At 37.8% G+C, this 20,405-nt stretch overlaps 2 protein-coding genes across 2 annotated transcripts in view; one reads left to right on the forward strand and one right to left on the reverse strand.

Moving 5' to 3' along the window:
• Positions 1–7: 7 nt before the first annotated feature.
• SLC2A8 (solute carrier family 2 (facilitated glucose transporter), member 8) lies at positions 8–6,485 on the forward strand (the record flags this gene model as incomplete). The annotated part of the gene is made up of 10 exons (XM_008935634.1): positions 8–45; positions 258–417; positions 1,318–1,524; positions 2,327–2,426; positions 2,577–2,773; positions 3,457–3,600; positions 4,176–4,284; positions 5,025–5,198; positions 6,061–6,206; positions 6,348–6,485. Coding segments are annotated over 10 exons (1,413 nt in total), but the record flags the coding sequence as incomplete, so codon positions are not given.
• A 6,386-nt stretch (positions 6,486–12,871) lies between these two features.
• The window catches only part of GARNL3 (GTPase activating Rap/RanGAP domain-like 3), a 35,330-nt gene continuing 27,796 nt past the window's right edge, over positions 12,872–20,405 (reverse strand). Inside the window, exons 22-28 of the mRNA XM_008935635.1 lie at positions 18,629–18,695; positions 16,518–16,625; positions 15,963–16,081; positions 15,403–15,538; positions 14,484–14,693; positions 14,067–14,178; positions 12,872–13,328 (exon numbers count right to left, since the gene is read on the reverse strand). Coding sequence (XP_008933883.1) covers positions 13,172–13,328; positions 14,067–14,178; positions 14,484–14,693; positions 15,403–15,538; positions 15,963–16,081; positions 16,518–16,625; positions 18,629–18,695 — 909 coding nt within the window. The 3' untranslated portion in view covers positions 12,872–13,171. The remainder of the gene's footprint in view (positions 13,329–14,066; positions 14,179–14,483; positions 14,694–15,402; positions 15,539–15,962; positions 16,082–16,517; positions 16,626–18,628; positions 18,696–20,405) is intronic.

Below are 20,405 nucleotides of genomic sequence, written 5' to 3' on the forward strand. Positions count from 1 at the left end.
ATCGCGCCCCCTGCTGGGTTACCCCGCTTCGGACCCTTACCCGAGGTGAGCGCGGGCGCCGCGAGCCGTCGCTCTGGCGGGCTCGAGGACAGCTCTGACTGCCCTGGAGGTCGGCTGCGGTCGACAGCGGGGGGCGGCCGAGGCGAGCTTTGGGGTTGAGGCCTCTGACAGGCCTACGCGAGCATTACCGGCCCTAGTAAGGGGCCGGAAGCGGGAGGTGGGGGCGGCATGATCCTTGTCAGCCTCTTCTGCCTCAGAGTGCAAAACAAGAAACTGTACCTGGTCACGTTCGCTGCTGTCCTGGGACCGCTTAGCTTTGGCTTTGTGCTAGGCTATAGCTCACCTGTTATTCCAGAATTGAGGGAAATCAACGATCCTAAACTGAGATTGGACAGCAATCAAGCCTCGTGGTTTGGTGTAAGTCTCTACATGATGAGTTACCATTATGTGATTTCACTTGAAAGCATAGGTGAAGAAGATGCTACTTATGTGATGGGGCCTTACTCGTCTTAAGCATGAGGCTAAATGCAGATCCTAATAATTAAATCCGTTTTTAAAATGAACTTAGTGATTCATTCAGATTTTTCCTGAGTAACAATGCTGTTAGGCTCTGGTAACTCTGTTAGCATATATTAAGTGCTCCTATTATTTGACCTTTTTTTTTTTTGGTGCTGAAATGTCTTCTAACCATTCTCATGTTTTTCAGTTGAACCAGTTAAGGTACCACAGAAAACAGTTTGAAACAGTCTAAAACAGTTTGAAAGGCCTGTTTGTGAATGGACAGCTGTAGACAGATCAACAAACAGTTATCATAGAATCATTATAGAATCATAAAATGGCTGGGGTTGGAAAGGACCCTAGATGTCATCAAAGCCAATCTCCCTGCCATGGGCAGGCACGGTTCTCAACTAGAGTAGGTTGCTCAAGGCCTCATCCAGCCTGGCCTTAAACACCTTCAGGGAGGGAGCATCCACAACCTCTCTGGGCAATATATGCCAGTCTCACCACCCTTATGCTGAAAAACTTCTTTCTAAGATCTAGCCTAAACCTACCCTCCCTTCAGTTTGAAACCATTTTCCTTTGTCAAGTTACTGCATTTTTTTTCTTTATTAGGGTTAGCAAGAGCTTTGTATGTAATATAAAAATTGCTTGCTCTTCAGTTGTGAGTACTGCTTCTTGACTATGTTTTGATTAAGAAGTTCATGTTTATTTTGATTTTCAAAACACTTGCATATTCTTTTAGAAGCTGTCATTTACTTCTATATGTATTTATATAGATGTATCATAATTTTTTTATTTCTACTTGTTTTTTTGAAGTCAGTAGTAACTTTAGGAGCTGCTGCCGGAGGAATACTAGGAGGCTATCTTGTGGATAAAGTTGGGAGAAAGCTGAGTCTAATGCTGTGCTCAATACCATATGTTTTTGGATACACACTTATTATATCTGCTCAGAATGTTTGGATGCTTTATATTGGACGACTGCTGACAGGGTTAGCCAGTGGAATTACTTCACTTGTTGTTCCAGTAAGTAAGACCTTTTTGGGCGGGGGTATGCATGTGTGGTGGCTTTTGTTTTCATTTTGTGTAGCAGGTGGCTTGGGTGAAGTAACTGAATGACTGTAGCCAAAGTAGTTTATGGATTTAGAAGAAACTGATTTTTTTTTTTCATAGAACAGTGTCTTGCTTGTTTTAAATCAAAATTTGTTTTATTTATATTTTCCTTATGTCTCTTCTAGTAGCACTTCTGGCCTATGCATTCCTGATGCAGTGATGGGATCTTTCGGATTATTAGTCATTTATTTGATTGTTTCTGTTTATGTTTTACTATAGTCTACTAATACTTTTTGAAATTCCTTAGATATGGGGGAGTTGGTCTGGATTATTTTTCCTTATTATTAGCTGTTTCTAATAGTGTTATATTTCACCAGACTCCTTGGTTTTGCAAATAAACTATGGCTGCTCACACATCCTGGAGTAATGATAACTAATTCCTTCTGGTTCCATTTAACTGTCTGGATAATAACTTTTCACATACATTCAGGAATATGTGTGCAGTAGGGAAATGGAGATAGATAATTAATTCTGTTATTGTCTGTCTTCTCTGGTATTATTTGACCTTTTGGATCTAGCTGAGTAGGTGGTAATGTAATAAGACATCTAGAATTCAAGCTTGTTTCTTTTTTGGTGGTTCCAGCATTTCTAGGCTTTGAAGTGAGATGCAAACTTAAAATCAAAGGGTAAGAAATACTAGTAATAAGGTATGGAATAAATGCTTGTTCATTATCAATCTATCACTAGCAATCAGTGTTTTGTCCCTATGTTTTAGGTGTATATATCTGAAGTATCTCATCCTAAAGTCCGTGGTATGCTTGGCTCTTGTGTTCAGTTGATGGTGGTGACTGGCATACTGGGAGCCTATGTGGCAGGTATTGGGGCTGGGGCTCTAGGTTACAAAAGAGAATTAGTACATCTAATCAAAGAACACTGAAGAATTGAAAGTAAATTCGGTTTCAAAACTGAAAGTAAAAGATTTGTTTGTGTAGCTGAAGTCCACAGTCCTCTCTCCTTTTACCCAGGAATGACACTGCAGTGGCGCTGGCTGGCAGTGTTGTGTTCTCTCCCGCCCTGCGTGATGCTGCTGTTGATGTCCCTGGTGCCTGAGACGCCGAGGAACAGCCGCTGGGAAGCCATAGCTGCTCTGTGCTTCCTGCGGGGACCACACGTGGACCACGAATGGGAGTGCAGGCAGCTTGAAGCTGGTGTTCAGGAAGAGGTGATGAGAATCCGATTACTCTAAAAAGACTTCTTGTATGGTGATAACATCTGAAAGCATATAGTGTAATTAAAAGGGTTTTACCCAAGTTCAGTTAATAGCCTTTTCTGCAAATGGTCGTCCAAACCTGTTCCCTCATACAAATGATACTCGAGAAGCAAGGGAGATTGTGTGAATAATTTTCCTCTACCTTTCACTGTTGGCTGCCATCAGTGTATGTGAGTAGCAGTTGGGCTCTTGTTAATTTATTACACTTATCTAGTTTTTTTGCTTTATTTAGCAATTTGGTAGGATTGTTCAACAGCTCTAACTAATTTCCTGTTTTTTGTGCTTTATGAATGAATTTTCTCGTGTGTCTCTAAGAGCATCATTTAGCCTCTTGTGAGATGTGTGCTTAAATAGGCAGGTCTAATCATTGAAGTTTGGTTTCTGAAAACTGTATTAATTGATGTTAACTTTGTAGAGAAAGTACTGTCAATTGCTGTCTCTAGAACCTGAGAAAAGGGGGAAAAAATACTTATTTTGAGTTTTCAGATAATTTGCTAAAGCACGTAGTTTTGGTAAGGGGGAGGTGGGGAACTTTCTGAGTTTGAATAGATTGAAGTGTTCTGAGGAGGTTTTTTTGGTTTTGTTCTTTGATTTAAAAGATTTTTCTCCAAATAATTGATTAATCTTTTCATCAGGGACTGAATCTCTCTGAATTTAAGAATCCCTCAGTCTACAGACCACTTCTTATTGGTGTGGCTCTAATGTTCTTCCAGCAAATGACAGGCATTAATGCAGTCATGTTTTACGCAGAAACTGTCTTCGAGGACGCAAACTTCAAGGTAATCGGGGTGTCTTTTCAAACTAACAAATGTCCACCACAGTTTCAGCTTAGTCAGGGCTATAGTAAGTCTAAACCACATAACCAACTGACTTGGTAATGATCCTGCCCATGTCAAAAAGAACACAGTTAAGGTTTTAGTGGACTTTTTTTTTTGTTTGGATTTTATATACCGTCTTGACTGTGTTACTTTGGCATGCCTGAATGTTCAGTTTTTTTTTTTTTTTTTTTTGAGGGAATATGTTGTGCTTTGCTGGTCTGATTAAAATTCTTATTATAGTCATCTTCCTGTGTAATAATTTTAATGAGAATTGCAAATGCAATGTTTCAGAGAAAGTGAAAGTCTAGGAAGAAGTTGCGGTTTATTTTAAAGTTTATTAAGAGATGAGTATGTTGTGTTAATTGGTGATGTGTTGGTTTTCCCCTCCCCGCCCCGTTGTCTCCCCCACCATTCATTGCCATGGCACAGTTTCTCTTCCTTCAGATTCAAGAAACAAATGCATTTGCAATGTTTGATAAGTGATCCTCTTATCAGCTCGAGAGAGCAAACTTTCCCTATGTCTTACTTTATTTCAGAACAGCAGAATGGCTTCTGTTGTTGTGGGTTCCATACAAGTATGTTTCACTGCTGTGGCTGCTCTTGTCATAGACAAAGCTGGACGAAAAGTGCTGCTTTACATATCTGGTAAAATGTGTTACTCAGTTTTGTTCAGTAAGAGAAATTACTATATATAGTACCAAAAGATGTCTTAGCTGTTGGGGAAGTTAAATACTGCAATTTATGCATTTTTAAGTGGTTTACTTTATATTTATAATTTGGTATAACTATATGTTTAAGTTCATAAGAGCAAACTGTCATGTTTATATATGCATTATAGGTGGAACCCTTTAAAACTACATAGGCCTATCTTTTTGTCTTTTTACCACGCCAGTTTTTATTTTGAAATGGCTATGTCACTGAGACAGTTCTTACTACTGTGATAGTTTTTTTCTGAATAAGATTCAGTGTCACCATACATTCTCATACCCAAGTTATCAACGAGTGGTTATTTCAAAGCAGTTTATCCATGGCTGCTGGTACCTCCATGGCACATTGTGATGTTTAGTTATACAAAGAATATAGTTTAAATTTTTAACTTTACAAATAAATGTGCTAAATAAAACATTCTTTTTGATGTAGTAGTTGTGCTGCACACTCAGTAGTAATGACTGCTCTTGATGGTTTGGCAAGTGCTTTAGAATGCTTGTCTGTCTAGCATCCTTCACTCCTTTCAAGGCCAGTGTTTCTTTCCAAAACCAGTATCTTTTAAGAAACACTTCTGTGAGAACCAGTATATCTACATTTGGCTGACCAACTATGTTCTGTCTCTCAGAAGAATGCCCAGGTGGCAGCTAGTGACAACTTTGTTACTGCTTACTTTTCAGGGATAATTATGGCGCTCAGTACTGCATTGTTCGGGCTTTACTTTAAAATGGTTCTTCCAAATCAAAACAACTTAGCAAATCCCAATGTTTGGTTCACACCAAATTCAGCATCCTTAGGAACAGAAAGCAGCATATCCTGGCTTGCAGTTGTTAGCCTAGGGCTCTTCGTTGCTGGTAAGTGGAACAGTTTTCTGTGTAGCCATTACACAAAACTCATTTTCATATGTGACACTTTCTGTCCACTGTACTACGTTCTTGACAAACGGAAATTAGTTACGTCTTTGAGACCTTTTCAGTGTATAATGCAAAGCTGGGCTAAGCATTCACAACCCTGGTGACAGAGCTAGCAGCTTAGTTAAGCCAGTTCCCTGGAAAATTGATTTAAACCTCTTTGTGCTAATAGTAAGTAGTAATTGCTCATTAATGGAAAAAAAAGTACCTTTGTTAGCGTCTAAGCGACTGTGAATTCTGTGATAGTACCAGGCAGCAGCAGTTAGAAACCAAGTCAGTTTTAAGCTTAGCATGTCAGAGACTTTGTGGCAAGAAGTTCTGCTTGTTAAGAATATTCTTGTAATTAATTTGATGTAAAATGCACTGGCATCTATCATGCTGCCCTAAAATAACTTTCTGGTAGGGATAACTGTTGTAGAGGAATTGGCTAAGAATCTGGAGTGAATACTGCATCTCCCTTACTTGACTAACTTGGGCATAGAATCATAGAATCATTAAGGTTGGAAAAGACCTCTAATATCATCAAGTCCAACCATCACATAACACTACTATGACCATTAAACCATGTCTCCAAGTGCCACATCTACACATTTTTTGAACACCTCCAGGGAAGGAATGGTGACTCCACCACCTCCCTGGGCAGCCTGTTCCAGTGCCTCACTACTCTGTTAGTAAAGAAATTCTTCCTAATGCCCAGTCAAAACCTCCCCTTATGCAACTTGAGTTCATTTCCTCTCGTCATCATTCAGTCTTCCCTTTAATATGTACTTAACTTGCATTTATTCTCAGCTGTTTGTAATTGCAGGTTTTGCCCTTGGCTGGGGCCCTGTTCCATGGCTGGTGATATCTGAAATCTTCCCACTTAAAGCTAGAGGCATATCGAGTGGTGCTTGTGTGTTAACAAACTGGATTATGGCCTTCTTGGTAACCAAGGAATTTTACAATTTTATCGTAAGCATCGTAAATTACAATCTGAAGTTTCTTTTCATGGGGAGATTTATTAAAGTCTTCTCTGGCAATAAAGAGCTATAGTTATACACTAGTGAGCCATAATAATATATTTTTTTGTTGTTGTTGTTTCCCCTCCCTCAGGCTTTCTTAACATCCTATGGCACATTCTGGCTCTTCTCTGCCTTCTGCTTCCTCAATATAACTTTTACAGCCTTTTATGTCCCTGAAACAAAAGGGCAAACCCTGGAACAAATTGAGGCCTACTTCAGAAGACCTTAAGCCTAAGGCATTTTATATTGATATGAAAACTTCATACTATGAATTACGGTGCCATGATTGGAACTAATTGCATCATGTGGCAGATGTCTCAGTTACTAAACATGCTATCAAATAGTTTTAATGAGTTTTGTAAAATCTGAATTCTGTTCTTTAAAAAAATACCTGTGGAGAGCTGCATACACATTTGCCTGCTCCCTATAGTAACTCTCCCTTGTGTGGGTCTTGGACACAATCTTTTTTCTTTGATTCCTGGTGTTCTTTTTACCTGGTGCAGACTGACTGTAATGGGCAATGTATTGTATTGGCCCGTATCTTCTTCCAAAGCTGTAAATTAAGATCTAATTTTGTAAATAAATAAATAAATAATATTTCCTTGAGCTTGAGTTTTCCTTTCCCTTATGGCATATGTTACAGTGAAGAAATTACTGAGGGAGACTGGCTAATGTTAATTTCAGAGTCCAGTATTTTACCTTTGTGTTGATGCTACTGTTTCTGGGATGCTTGACCATGGATTAAGTCTTGTTCCCAACTGGAGGTGAACACTTGCCTTTCATGGGTGTTACTGTTAAGTTGGCATTATTTTTTCGTATTTCTCTCAAGTTGGCTAAGAATGCATTTGAATCGCAAGAAAGAGGTTCTAAAAGATGCCTAGAAATACAAATCAAGGTTGGATTATAGTTCTTCTCAAAGACAGGTAATGCTTAAGACACAAACACAGTTATGATATAGCACTTGGTGTTGCTGAAACAACATTTTGACATTCTCAAAGGGAAACAGTAATCCAGAGCTGTCTGCAATAGTGTATTACCTCCTGTCATCTTGTTTTCTTGTCTGATGAACCAAATTTGGAAAAGCCATTAGTTCTGCATGTGTAAAAGAAATAAATGAGGTCTAAGTTATGGTTTATTATATATGAAGGAATAAATCATCTGTTGCTCCTTCACAAAGGTGATAAATGGCACTTAAAATTTTGAGTTCCAGCTGTGATAGGACTGTTTCTAGTTGGATGTCACATCTAAAACAAACCATACATACTATTACATGACATTAAAAACAACGTAATACATCAGCATTTAAGACAAGTGGTAGATAAAGAGGTTTTGATCACAAACAGCAACGGTCTTAACAATATACAGCTAATAAATTACAAAGCAGTCTGCTGACATTCAAAGACTTAGTTAAAACTGACATTCCAGGTTGATAACACTTTTTGCATAAACTTTTAGAGACATAACATCTTCCATTCAAACAGATATATACCTAATAGAGCTATAAAGAAGCAGAAAATAATATCTTAAACTTTTTCTTCAAATTATATGCTAACATAGTAAGTTCCAATAGCAAACGACTATAGTTACATGTGAACAACAAAGTGAAGCAGCCAGGCAGTATACAGGCTGGTGAAGTTGCTGTTCTCAACTAGTAAGAGTAAAAATACTTTCTAACCTGCATGCAAGTACAGATGTTTGCTGTGTACTGCCATGTAAGCTTCTGTATTGTTAATACCAGGTTCTCAGGGTATAGTTTATTCCTGGCTAAATCAAGCTACGCCTATCTGAGAAAACACTGCCTTACCAGAATTAGCAAGCACTGTGTGTATGAACCATGACATCAAATTGTTAATAATGATGATGGTATGGTACTCATTTTCATACACAGAAGGCAACAAAAATAATTCTGAAATACCTTGTCACTTGCAGGTGGGACCTCCCCACCAAGATCACATTATTTTAGGTTCCTATATATGGTTATGACTTTTAATCCCTTAAAACAACTTGTGGTAGCGATTGCAAATATATACATGTATATGTATATATGTACGTTTGTGTGTGTAGATAGATATATAGATAGATACACTCTGTGTCTGTGTGTATATATATATGTAAAACACACACACACACATAAAGAAACCAAATCCAACCCTGAAGGATTAGGTGTACTCTGAAATGCAGACTAAGCCAATGGCTCTGAGAAAGCTGCTGCATCTGCAAGCACAAGTTATAGACCACACATTTAGGAAAACATGCAGGAGCTTGAATCTGTGGGATGGTCAAATATATGTAGAATGGTCAAAAAAGGTCAGAAGCAGAAACCATGACTATATATAACTTGTTATGTAATAGCCTTACACTTCATGTGGGTGCTACCTGTCCTACTGAGACCTGTTTACATTTTTTTTGACTGTCCTAGTACTGAAATAAAAATTTTACTACAACTCTGTGAATAAGATAAACATGCTTACACATGTATAGAAATAGGCACATGAAGGCAGACTGCAAACCTGCTGTTCATTCTGGGTGCCACTTGCATCCGGTATGTTACACATTGCAAAAATAAAAATAAAAAAAATAAACAAAAACACAAACCCAAAACAAACCCAAACCACAAAACAACTGCAAACAAACCTACCTCACAACATCCACACCCCACAAACTCCAAGAAGACAATACAACAAGGAAAAAAACCAAAACAACCAAACCACAACCCCCGCCCCATCCCAGGAAAGGACTGTCATCAGAACAAGCCCTACTTGTTCCTAGAAAACCAGGAAACTGAATGTAGTGATTGACCCTAGAGTCCAGGTCTCCCGCTACCATGAATAACACCTAGCCCTTTCAAATTGCATCTGGGTCTTTAGCTCTCCTTAGAAGGATGTGTTTTGTTCCTTTCAAACTTTTATAAAATTTATGTATACTGCATTGCCACTTAGAAGAACGAGCAGGACAAAAATGATTGTTAGTCTGCAACTGTTCCTAAAGCCCAAACTATACAGACCTTGGGGAGGGCTCATCAAGCTCTTAAGCCTCAGCCTTAAGAATTGCATATATTGTGTGTGTGAAAGACAACTTAGCTCAAGTGTCTCAGGGCTCTTGAGTCCTAAAATCGCACTTCAAAGCTGTGGTGGTTTATATGCATGCTATAATGCAACTACAGGACAAAGATGCTGAGTGGCTCAAAATAAATATCCCACCCCCATTTTGAACAGACTCAAAATGCAACAACATGGCACTGAAGAACCTAACACTGATGCTGTTTTGAAAAGAAGTGCATGGGTGTGGGTACTGGACTAGGTGATCTGCAGGGGTCCCTTCCAATCTCAACTATTCTGTGACTCCACGTGTTATTACGCATGCTGGTGAGGAGGCATGAGTATATTCTACATTAATTGCCTGGATGGTCATACTGTTTGCACCAAACTAAGTGACATTCCTATAATTTAGTCAGGCTAAAGTGTCTGGAGTGAACAACAGACACAACTGTCCATCCCAGCAGACTTCCAAAAAGCCTTGCATCTGTCACCAGTCTGAAGTAGGAAAGGTTGCACTGATGTATAAAAACCTTGCCCTTTATAAATGAGACACAAGATCTTACATATCAATACCACCAGTTGGCTTTTGGTTTTATTTTAATTAGAAGTCTGAATGGTATGAACCTAAAGAGAAACAATGGCTAGAAGCTAGTTCAGAGGATGCTAACTCATCACACCAAAGCATGGTGGTCTGATTAGACTGTCCAGAACCCACAGAAACCACATCCTTGTACAGTGGGCATTTGTCCATTTGTGCTAGCAATTTCATATTGTTGTATGACTGTCTTTTGATACAATAAATGTGATAAAGACCTTCACAGAATTCGGTTCTCATGGCTTCCTTATGTCAAACAAAACTGGAACATCATTACCGTATTCTCTGCCTTTGGCCTATACTCTGGGCTGCTCTTATACAGTAAGTAGGTAGTAAACTACATATACATGACCCTAAAGTTTCAGCTACCATCGCTAGGTGTCATATAAACCAGTGTTGCCTGATCCCTCCCAATGCCTTTTGCTAGGTCTGATATTATCTTCACAACCATGTAAGACACACTGATTAATTCCAGAAGCAAAAACTCAAGTGGCAGCCTTGTTAAGGCACTTGCTGCATAAATTAGAAATGAAGACAGGTAATTTTTTTTCCAGGGTTCAGATCTTTCCTGTCCTGTATGAGTAACAGTCTGTTAGTTCCCATTGTGCAACAGCTTGCACATGACCCATTAAGTCACACTACAGCATAAAATTCAGGTGGGAGGCGGGCAGGGAGGCAATTGCTGGGCTTCTCTCTTCAAACTGTACCAGCATTCTTTTCTAGATAAGTATCATGAAGCTAGTCTGATCTCTTTTTGTCTACCTTAAGCAACCAAATTTAATCTGTGCTCCTTAGAGTCCTTTTACTGTTACTATTTGCTAGATGTCATCAATGCTGTGATTACAGGCAGACCATCAAAAGTTCTCAAACACACTCCTACTTTTTGGCAATACTTTTATAGCCAATGCTATGGTTCTAGTTGAAGAAAGTAACTCTTGCTTTATGTCCCCTCCTTCTATAATGACGTCTCGGTTATGACGCAAATGCCATGTCTATATGCATCCCAACAACCATCATAGCCAGTGGTCAAACTTCCCTAATTCTTGATGTCAGTAGTGCTCCATCTCTAAAGTCTGTCTTTCAGGATACCCAAATATCTGTTTGTTTAGGTTCTTCAAGACAAGTTTTAAGCTCTTCATACATGGCTTCGACTGCTACTGAACTATGGTTTAGTCATGTTAAATCATGCTAGAATAGCAAAGGTGGACATCTGCAATATATTTAAAATCTGATATCCTAACGGTGCAGAGCAAGGTTTCCAGTTAAAACTGTATTTTTCCTAAAGCCCCACTTTTGCAAAACACCAGTAGAGTCTTCAAAAACACACACAGAAGTTAAATGCCATCAGAAATTCATTTATGGAAAAGGGTTGTGCCTTTTCTTCCTAAAACTATCCAAGTGTAAGCGCTGCTCCCAAAAGTGGGCTCAGTAAATATGCAGAAGTGTTTAGAATTTTCAAGAGAATAAGCACCATGTGATACTTTCAGATTGACTTTTTTTTAAACCTTATCTGACCAGATAAATAAGACAGCGTAAATTAACACAATCTCTGGAAATAACATTCTTCAAAAAAATCACAAGCTCTTGCAAAGACTTTGAGCTGGTACTTCCTTTTAGATGCTTATTAGGGTTCACCCCACACACCCATGGGTGCAAATATACTTAAATAATAGTAGCCACTGATTAATGCTGCTTCTACTTCTAGATGACTTGCTGTTGAAAATACTGCTTCTTTCCTTGATCAGACTCTCTAGCAGAGAATAAGAAATGAACCTTTCAGATCAGGCCTTGCATATTTTCTTAGGTGGAGCAATTAAGCCATTATATACAATAAACTGGGCAAAAAATACTTCGCAAAAACGGTTTTACATTCAGACAGACCAAAGCAAAAGGCACACATCTCTGGATGCTCATGTTTGGACAGCAAGTGAAACCATGACACATGAATGATATTACAAAATAAAATCAAGGATACAGAAGAATTTCTACATATAGAAGAAGAAATACTTGCTAATAAAGCTAAAACCATCATATATAAAAAGCCTGGAAGCATCACATCTTCACAGAAAAAAAACAAATTGAAACAAACAAACAAAAAAAACCAAACCACACAAAACTCCTTCATAGTACGGTTTAAAATTGATTTTTGGCATAGAGGAAAGGGTTAAAAAATAATCAAGCTGTAAAGGTGAAAACCCATCCATTAACTTAACAAAAGATCTAAGATGACTAATCATGGAAAACTAGCTTCTTCGCAGTGAAATTTCAGTCTGGATCCAGTTAGAAAAATATGATTATCTGGAATAACGACTTACACTGTTGGTGCAAGAGCAGACAATAGCTACTGCTGATGCCTGCAAAGGGACCTTTGTGTAGTAAAAAAGAAAACTGGGGGTTGGCTCTTTTGCCTGTAATGGGAATATCTGTAGATGTACCACGGTAACAGTTTTCCAGTAGATAGAAAAATACAGATGTGGGTTTTGTTGGTTTGGGTTCTTTGGCGCGCACTTTTTGGTGGGTTGGTCTTTTTTTAAAATTTTGGGGTTTTACTTCCGGTTCACAAGGAATATTTTGAAAGTTTGTGTTTTCTATAAAAATTTTTAAAAGATTTTTAATGCCAAAACAGTTTTCATGTTTCTCTAAAAAAACATATGTGGCTAGGCCTGAGCAAAGAAAGCAGCATCTTCATATCTTACCCGATCTTCATAGAACATCCTTGATTCTTTAGTGAACATAACACAGCTGCATCTTTCAAGGACAGACTGCATTGTTTGGAAAGACCTGGCTTGCACAACTTTTTTGTTGTTGTTTTGGTTTGTTTGGTTTGGTTTGGTTTTAAAGTTAGAAGGAAAAAAAAAAAGTAGTAAGTTATAATATAAAATTCCTCTTCCACCCTGTCATACACTGTTGTAAAACAACTCATAATAGTAATAATAGTGATTAACTTAGCTGAATGTCATTCTGGTTCTTCAAATTGTAAGAAGCTCTGAACAAGTAATACTTTACTTCATTTTCAGCTTAAATCTCTCATTGATTACCTACTGTTAGAATACTACAAAAAGTAATGGTTCATTAACCAAGAAAATAAATCATACCTGTCTCAAAGACACAAGCATCACCAAATCAGGCTGAGCTAGCCAGAACAACATAGGTTCTATAAAGATTAATCACCAATACTTCCAGTCACGTTTTACCACTAGAAGCAGTGTTTGTGACATTCCCTTAGAGCTCACGGAGTTGTAAGAAAATGTGAAGTAAGGAAGAAAGGTTTTAAGACTGTATTCACTTCAGGTCAATGATGTCTTCATCATATAGAGAAATCAGCTGAAATGGACAGCTAGATGGTGAGCTCTCCTCCCTGTTTACTAAAGTACTGGAATCTGAACTACTGGAAAGATGACATCCTTCAGAATAGCTTTCAAATGAGCTTGAGATTATCCTGTAAAGAAAAAGATAAATGTTACCAAAAAAACCCACGCAGATCAGGACAAGTAGGATCAATGGATATTTCCAGATCCAATCAAATTATCCTAAAGACCAAGACAGACCCTCAAAACTGAGTTTCTTTGTTTCACTCTACTGAAAATCATCAAAAGACAATGTTAATGAAGCCCCCAACACAAATCATTTCCAAATACTGAAATACATTAAATACAGTTTTACATTACAGCAAATTGCTTGTTTGTTTTGTTCATTTTAGACTACTGTATCTTGGCTGAATTTTGCCACTACTCTACACAAACACAGGTTATGAAAACAGTGAAAAAAAGAGAATGGCAGTGAGTTAGGTAAAGCAGAGCCAAACAGACAAATTTTGTGGTGTTTCTTCACAGAATTTATTCTGCAAATAGCAACACAAGAGTATACGGAGAAAACAGCAAGTGAGTCTGAACAGTGCAGATCTAGTAGTCCAAATCCTACAGGCAGGCTCAGCTGCTGCATGACCCCCAAAAATCCCACTTAGCTTTGCTTTGCTCATTAACACATCTTTAGTAAAAATTATAATGGTTTCTGTAATTATGGTACTCAGGTACTCTAACAAACACATTAGCATGCAATTCACATTGATACACAATGGTCTCAGTCAGCCCCATGCCAACTGAGATAAGCATTAACAATCAATTCTGAAAACATTTAAAGCTGAACTTAGGTTCTTTTCTAAAGTCGGTATATTTACCTGTCACTACTAGTTGATCTCACTGCTCCCTGCTTGGGGTCTGACTGTCTTCGAGGAACCTTTTTTTGCTTCTGCACGCTTTCTGTCTTGGGTATAGGCTCATCCAAGAGGCCTCAATAAAGGAATAAAAGACTGAATACTCTCAAAAGAAAATAAAGCATTCATGAAAATATTAAAGTACCTATTGCTGGTTTCTGTTATTAACTAAATAGTTGCTGGCTTAGAAAAGGGTCACCTTATGTGTGATCAGACATTGGTTAGACAGTTTGCAAATAATGTTTTCTCACAGTTTCATTTGTTTGTTTATACTACCTGTTTATGAGTACAGTTCCATGTTACAAATCTGACTGTGATTCAAAAATCAGACAATAAATACTTGGCAATTTATATGTACACTGAAGAATGAGGAGAGTTTACCCAGCAACTCTTTACGTGTTCTGCTTGCAATTTCTTTAATTTCCATGCGAGATAGGGATAGCGAGTGAGTAACTGGAAGAGAGGTAATGCAACTGGATGTTGTAGTAGCGATGACCTTGGGAGCCAAAGGTGACTTTAGAGGTCGTTCAATGCTTCGCCCAACCAGATTACTGAGTGGAATTTTGTACAGGTTTTTGCATGGAACTTCACCTGAAACTCAGAAGAAAAAAGAATGTTACACTTTTACAACAGAATCAGTTCTTAATACTTCCAAACTAAAAGTTATACAGGAAAGTTATTATGCCAGGTGCTTTTTGACACAAGTAACACAGTTCTTTCTTGTCCTAGAGATTTTTCAGTATAAATAGGCTAGAAGAAGGAAGAAATACAACCAAATTGTGCAGACTTGCAATTTGATTTAGACACTGTCACGGTTTAGGCTCAGCTGGTAACTAAACACCACGCAACCACTAGCCACACAAAAACAATACACAGAGAAAAAGAGTATTGAGTCTTTAATGATCCAGTGGTAGTTTAGCTTTTCTTAAATGAAAGGAATGGTGTATGTGAAATTCTCAAGTCTTTCCACAATATTATACCTCTTTTTGCATTATTAGACTTGACCATATCGCCAGAGACTCATCAAGATACTGAAGTTTAATTCCTCCCCTCCTACAGAAATTATTTCTTCAAAACAGTGCTACCATGCATTTAGAAGAGCTACTATGGGGCAAAGGCTCAGCCAGATGCGTCATATCTGTGGATAAGTAGAAAAATCTCTATCTTACAGACTCTCAGCTAGGTGCTCAAAATCTTTTACCTGATCAGTTTCATCCTACTAAAGATCAGCTGCACTGAGATGTGGTAGCTGTTGGAATGATCAGAGACTGTTATTCAAGCTTCCTGGAAAACACGTTACCTTCTAGAGAAGAAAGAGGACATTCTGGCATTTCATGAGCTGTCGGTGTTTGAGGAGAATTCCTTGAACTCATTTCCTTAGAGCTGCTGTCAGATGATCCACTTACTGCAGCAATAGCTTTAAAATAAATATCTGACTGAAATGACAAATAACTCATCATTAGTACAGTAAGACTTTAACTATCTTCTGAGTAAGAGCTAAACTGTTTGTCCACTATGTTCTTCTATTGCTGTATTGCTGCTAAGTCAACTAGGGTTGGCCATGGAAAGATTATCCCACTGTAAATGGAGGGAACATCTGTGATGTTGAGGATAGCATCTGCCCCATAAACAGCCAAATATCTCAGATTTGCATTACTGTGAGAAAAAAAGGACAGTGAGATCAATTCTGATTTTCTTTGTGCTTGATACAAACTAAGAACACACAGATGAACAGTTACCACAGACCAAGTAGCATGTTTCAGGTTTGGTTTGTTTGACTTTTGGGTGCAGCTACTTTTTACGTGAATAAGATCCAAGCATATCACAGGAATATTCAAACATGATTTTTCTTTGTCTTACCCTTGATGCTACAAGTTGAAGCTCAGGCACAACTGCTGTGTGGACTAAGTTCCCATTCACTACTAATCGGATCTCAATGGAATCAGTAGTGAAGGCAAGGATATAAGGGAAAGCACAGACTGCAATGACACAAAAATTATTTGGCAAGGAAAAATGGTTAATGTAAATGTTTCTTGGATGCTCCATGAAAACTGTTCTTGAATATCTGACCTCTTCTGCTATCTACCTTTCCTGTGAAAAGGGTTGTCTAACATACTGATGGACACTGATCAATCATCAAGCCTGAAGAAAATTTCACTCTCCATGCCTGGCAAAACATAGGCTGAATGGAAAATGAAAAACAAAGAGAAAGGGAAAAAAAATTCACCAAAGGAGGAACTTGGCAGAAAGGTTCCACTTTTTAAAATCACCATATGCAGAAACTTAGGTAAATTGGCATCATGAATGTAACATGCTTATTCCTAGTGCACACACAGTGATTCCACTAACAGCCAAGTGAAATCCTAAATGAAAATGCAAAAATCAGCCACCTAGCAAAAAGAGATATTTTCTTACCAACAGCATAAGGAACTTGATTCCAGCTGAAGTGAAAGTCATAAGCTGACGGCTGGATCAGTGGAGAGCTTCCATTGAAAGGATATACCTTTCTGTATTGGCAAACATCTGTAACAAAAAAGAGAAAAGAAGCATCCATCACCTCACACTGCAAGTGACAAACAGCAGCTTTATAGGCAGATTTTATGGAAATGTGGGCATTATGTACACAATCAAACATTTATGTAGAAGTCCCTCTGTATCTATACATACAAGGGAAATGTGCTTCCTCTGTGAACACAGCATTCAAAAGACAAAAATAAGATATCTACTTTTTAATAAGTTCTCACATTTCACAAAGTAAATATTACTTCGTTGCAACAGTTATCAGTTCCTTGCCTTGTCTATGGATAGAAGAATAGGCAAGAAAAATTCAGAAAGCAGTGTCAGCAGAACTGTACCTCTCTGCCCCTCAGGACGCCATATATGCTAGCACAGTTTGCTCTTTGAAGACTGTTACACACACAAGGTATTGCAGACACCAAGATTTCATGAATCATATAATTTCTGAATCTACCTCTTAGCTGCTCTAAGTCCACTGATTCTGACATTAAGTCCTTCTACAAGTCAGACATGAATGCTGGCTTATCCTGCTTCTTATTGGCAATGCATTTATGAATTTTTAATTTGATGTGTCTAGATCACATGGAACTTAACCTTCCACTACCAACAGAATTTTGTTTAAACACATGCACCAGTGCCAATAAAACATCTGTTAAAGATCAGGACTTGAGAAGTCATATCAGCAAACAATAAGAAAGCTTAAAGATAAGATGCACTTGCAATCATCTCTTTTTCTTGACAAGCGCATATGAGTGTACTAGACGCTCCAGGTAAACATCTGTGACCCTCTCAAACATACGTTGCTTCCTGCAATTTTCTGTTTTTTAGGCAAAAGTTTATTTTTTCCCCCTGTAATTGATGTTCTTAGACTGAATCAAAGTTTATATCTAGAAATGTATTGCAAGTCTTTTCCTAAATACAAACTTAGGACATTACCAAATTTTGTGTTTTTGTATTTGTTCTATGATGATCCTTTCAGAGTTATAAAACTACCTAAAGAACAAATGTAGGTTTCCCTGTGACACTGTACTAGAAATGGGAATTCAAGTTGCTGCAAGCCTGTGCAGCACCTTTATTATATCTTTAGGATCAGCTAATTTTGTTAGTTTTGGCTCAGCGGTGGGTCAATTAAAGGGGAACTGATTTCATGCAAAAGTACAGGTGGGAATTCACTATGCTCTGCCAGATACCTTTTTAGTTCTGAAGTAGTGCTAACAGAACCAGAACCAGGTAGGATCCAACAGGCTACCAGAACCAATAAGGTTTCACAGGACATAGATTCAGAGACACTTAAAACTTGCTCCATGGTTCCAATCAGATAGCCAGTGCTGGCTAAAACATAGGTGTATTTTTCCTGTCCCCATCAATGTTCACTTTGGAGAGGCAAATAGGACATGCCTTCTGCAACAGAGAAAGCTGTACTTTGTCCTTGATCATTGCCTCATAAAGGCTGCTTCGTGCCAAGAGCTTCTATTTTCATGAGGATCAGAAGAAAGAGTACCTGTGTACTGCAGAGAAGAGCATATGTGCATTGTATCCACGGCCATTTTAGAAAAGGAGATTAAAAGGATTACAAAGAAATAACGCTACAGTCCCAAGAACTAGGTGGAAGAATGGGACAGCACGGAGAGGAAAAAGGGGTGGAATGCTAAATTGTACATGTCTTGAAAACACCTAGTAAGTGTGTAGCTACCTAAAGAATGAGATAGATCTGAAGAAACAGGACTTTTGTAAGTAAAGTGGTAACGTCTATAAATATAGATATGCATCTCTATACCTGAAATTAAAACCTAGCAGGAAGCATGTCTAAATTCAACATAACCTGCAATAAAACAATACTTCAAATTCTAGTCTCTGTAATACATGTTTAAATTTGAAAGAATGTATATTGAAAAACTTTGCAGGAAAAACTAAAATGTATTTTAAAATACAGATCTAGACTTCAATGCAAAAATAATTACATATGCAGGTTAAGATACTGCCATTTTTGGTCCTCCTTAGATACCTACAGTTATAACACAACAGCAGACCAGCTTCACCATCTTCATATACATCAATAGCTGCAACAAAATTAACCTGCAATGATAGTGGGAAAAGAGGATATCAAAGTTATTACAGATAGCTTTTGATTAACAATCAATACAATCAATCAGGGGAGTGCACAACTACAAATAAAAGGAAAAAAAAAGGAAAACGGAATTTTTCAAATGCACCATCTTCTGTGATGAATTTTCAGGATGTTCTCAGGATGGAAATGAATTTATTTTGTATTCAGTTCTGTGCAGTACTGAATATTCAATACCATACCTAAAGTGTAAAGCGATACTTATATAACTTCTTTGGCAATATGAATTTTGGGGAATGGGGTAATTTCAGAACTGTCGTGAATCAAAATGTTAAGCTAGTGAAATACAAAAAGCCTCACTGCACATCATGACCAGCAAAAAATCAGATGTACCAACTACTCGTTCAAAATCACTAACACTTACAGAGGTTGTCAGGGATGTACATCAGGATTACTGAATAAACTGAATTTAGAAACTGAGAACTAATGCTGGATAAACCACGGTATTTTTTACATCACATAGGCTATATAAAATCTCATATTTCATCTCTATATTTGTTTTTTACAGTTAGATTAAAAAACCCAAACAGCCATAAGAAGTAGGGTATCTGTTCAGGAAATGAGACCTTATTAGTGAAATACATAAGATTATATTAGACCTGTTTCCTAGACCAGAACATTTACTATTGGGGCAGGGAAAGGAGATGGAGATTGGTTCCATGAACAGCAGTTGACTTATTCTGTATAGTAAACTAATGTTCACCTCTTGATTCTAGATTACTGTATAGGTCAATAACTGTTAAGCAGACCTGGAAGTTTCTATATGTATACCAAACATGTTTTGACTCATCCATTGTAGTGATTGAAATCCGCTTCTGCTCCGTTACTTGTGCGAATAATTTCGTGCCCTATTTCAACATCACAAAAATCACTGGCTCAGCTCCTATTTTCTGCTTTGTTTGTGTTCGCAAAGGAAATAAGGATCCCTGGGAAGGAGCACAGGGATGGTGGGGATGTACTTCTCCATCTCTGTTCTTTACTTGTAGCTCCTCCTTATTCAGATTAAGACAGATATCCAGTGCTGTGTAGAAGCTTATACTGTATTGCCCATGCTAGTAGTACCACATCTTTTCATCATCAGATCTGAATAAAAATATAGACAATTTAAAAAGAAAAAAACCTACCTGCAAGAACTATCAAATAAAAAGAATAGTCCCATCTCTCATTATGAGGAAAAGAGTCAGTTGAAAACAAAACCAAACAAAAGATGAACTGTGCAAATTCTTCCTTTTTTCTTTGCCAAAAGCTATATGTTCACATCCATATTTAGAAACAACTAAGATGACCTGATTTTCAGAGATGCTGAAGATTTCAGATATTTTATCATCCCAGCAGCAGGAAGTATAGGAGCTCTTTTCTGAAAATCAGGACATTTGCTTAAATCCCAATCCTATGTCCTAGTTAGATTCAGTTCATTTATTGGGTGACTGTGCAGTAGTTTCTTAAATAGAACTAAATGCTATGTGTAAATATTTTAACCTTAGTACATGAAAAGAGGCAAACCTAAGTGAGATACTGGTGGCCACCAACTGAATTATTTTGCTGCAATTCCATAAACAATAAAACACTTGAGACCACAAAGAAAAAGCAAACTACAAAGAAAGGAGAAAACTTAATTTATGTTGACAGCAGTATTTTAGAGATTGAAACACAGGCTCTTT

The sequence above is a fragment of the Merops nubicus genome, unplaced genomic scaffold (assembly GCF_000691845.1).
Source record: "Merops nubicus isolate BGI_N331 unplaced genomic scaffold, ASM69184v1 scaffold5072, whole genome shotgun sequence".
Lineage (NCBI taxonomy): Eukaryota > Metazoa > Chordata > Aves > Coraciiformes > Meropidae > Merops > Merops nubicus.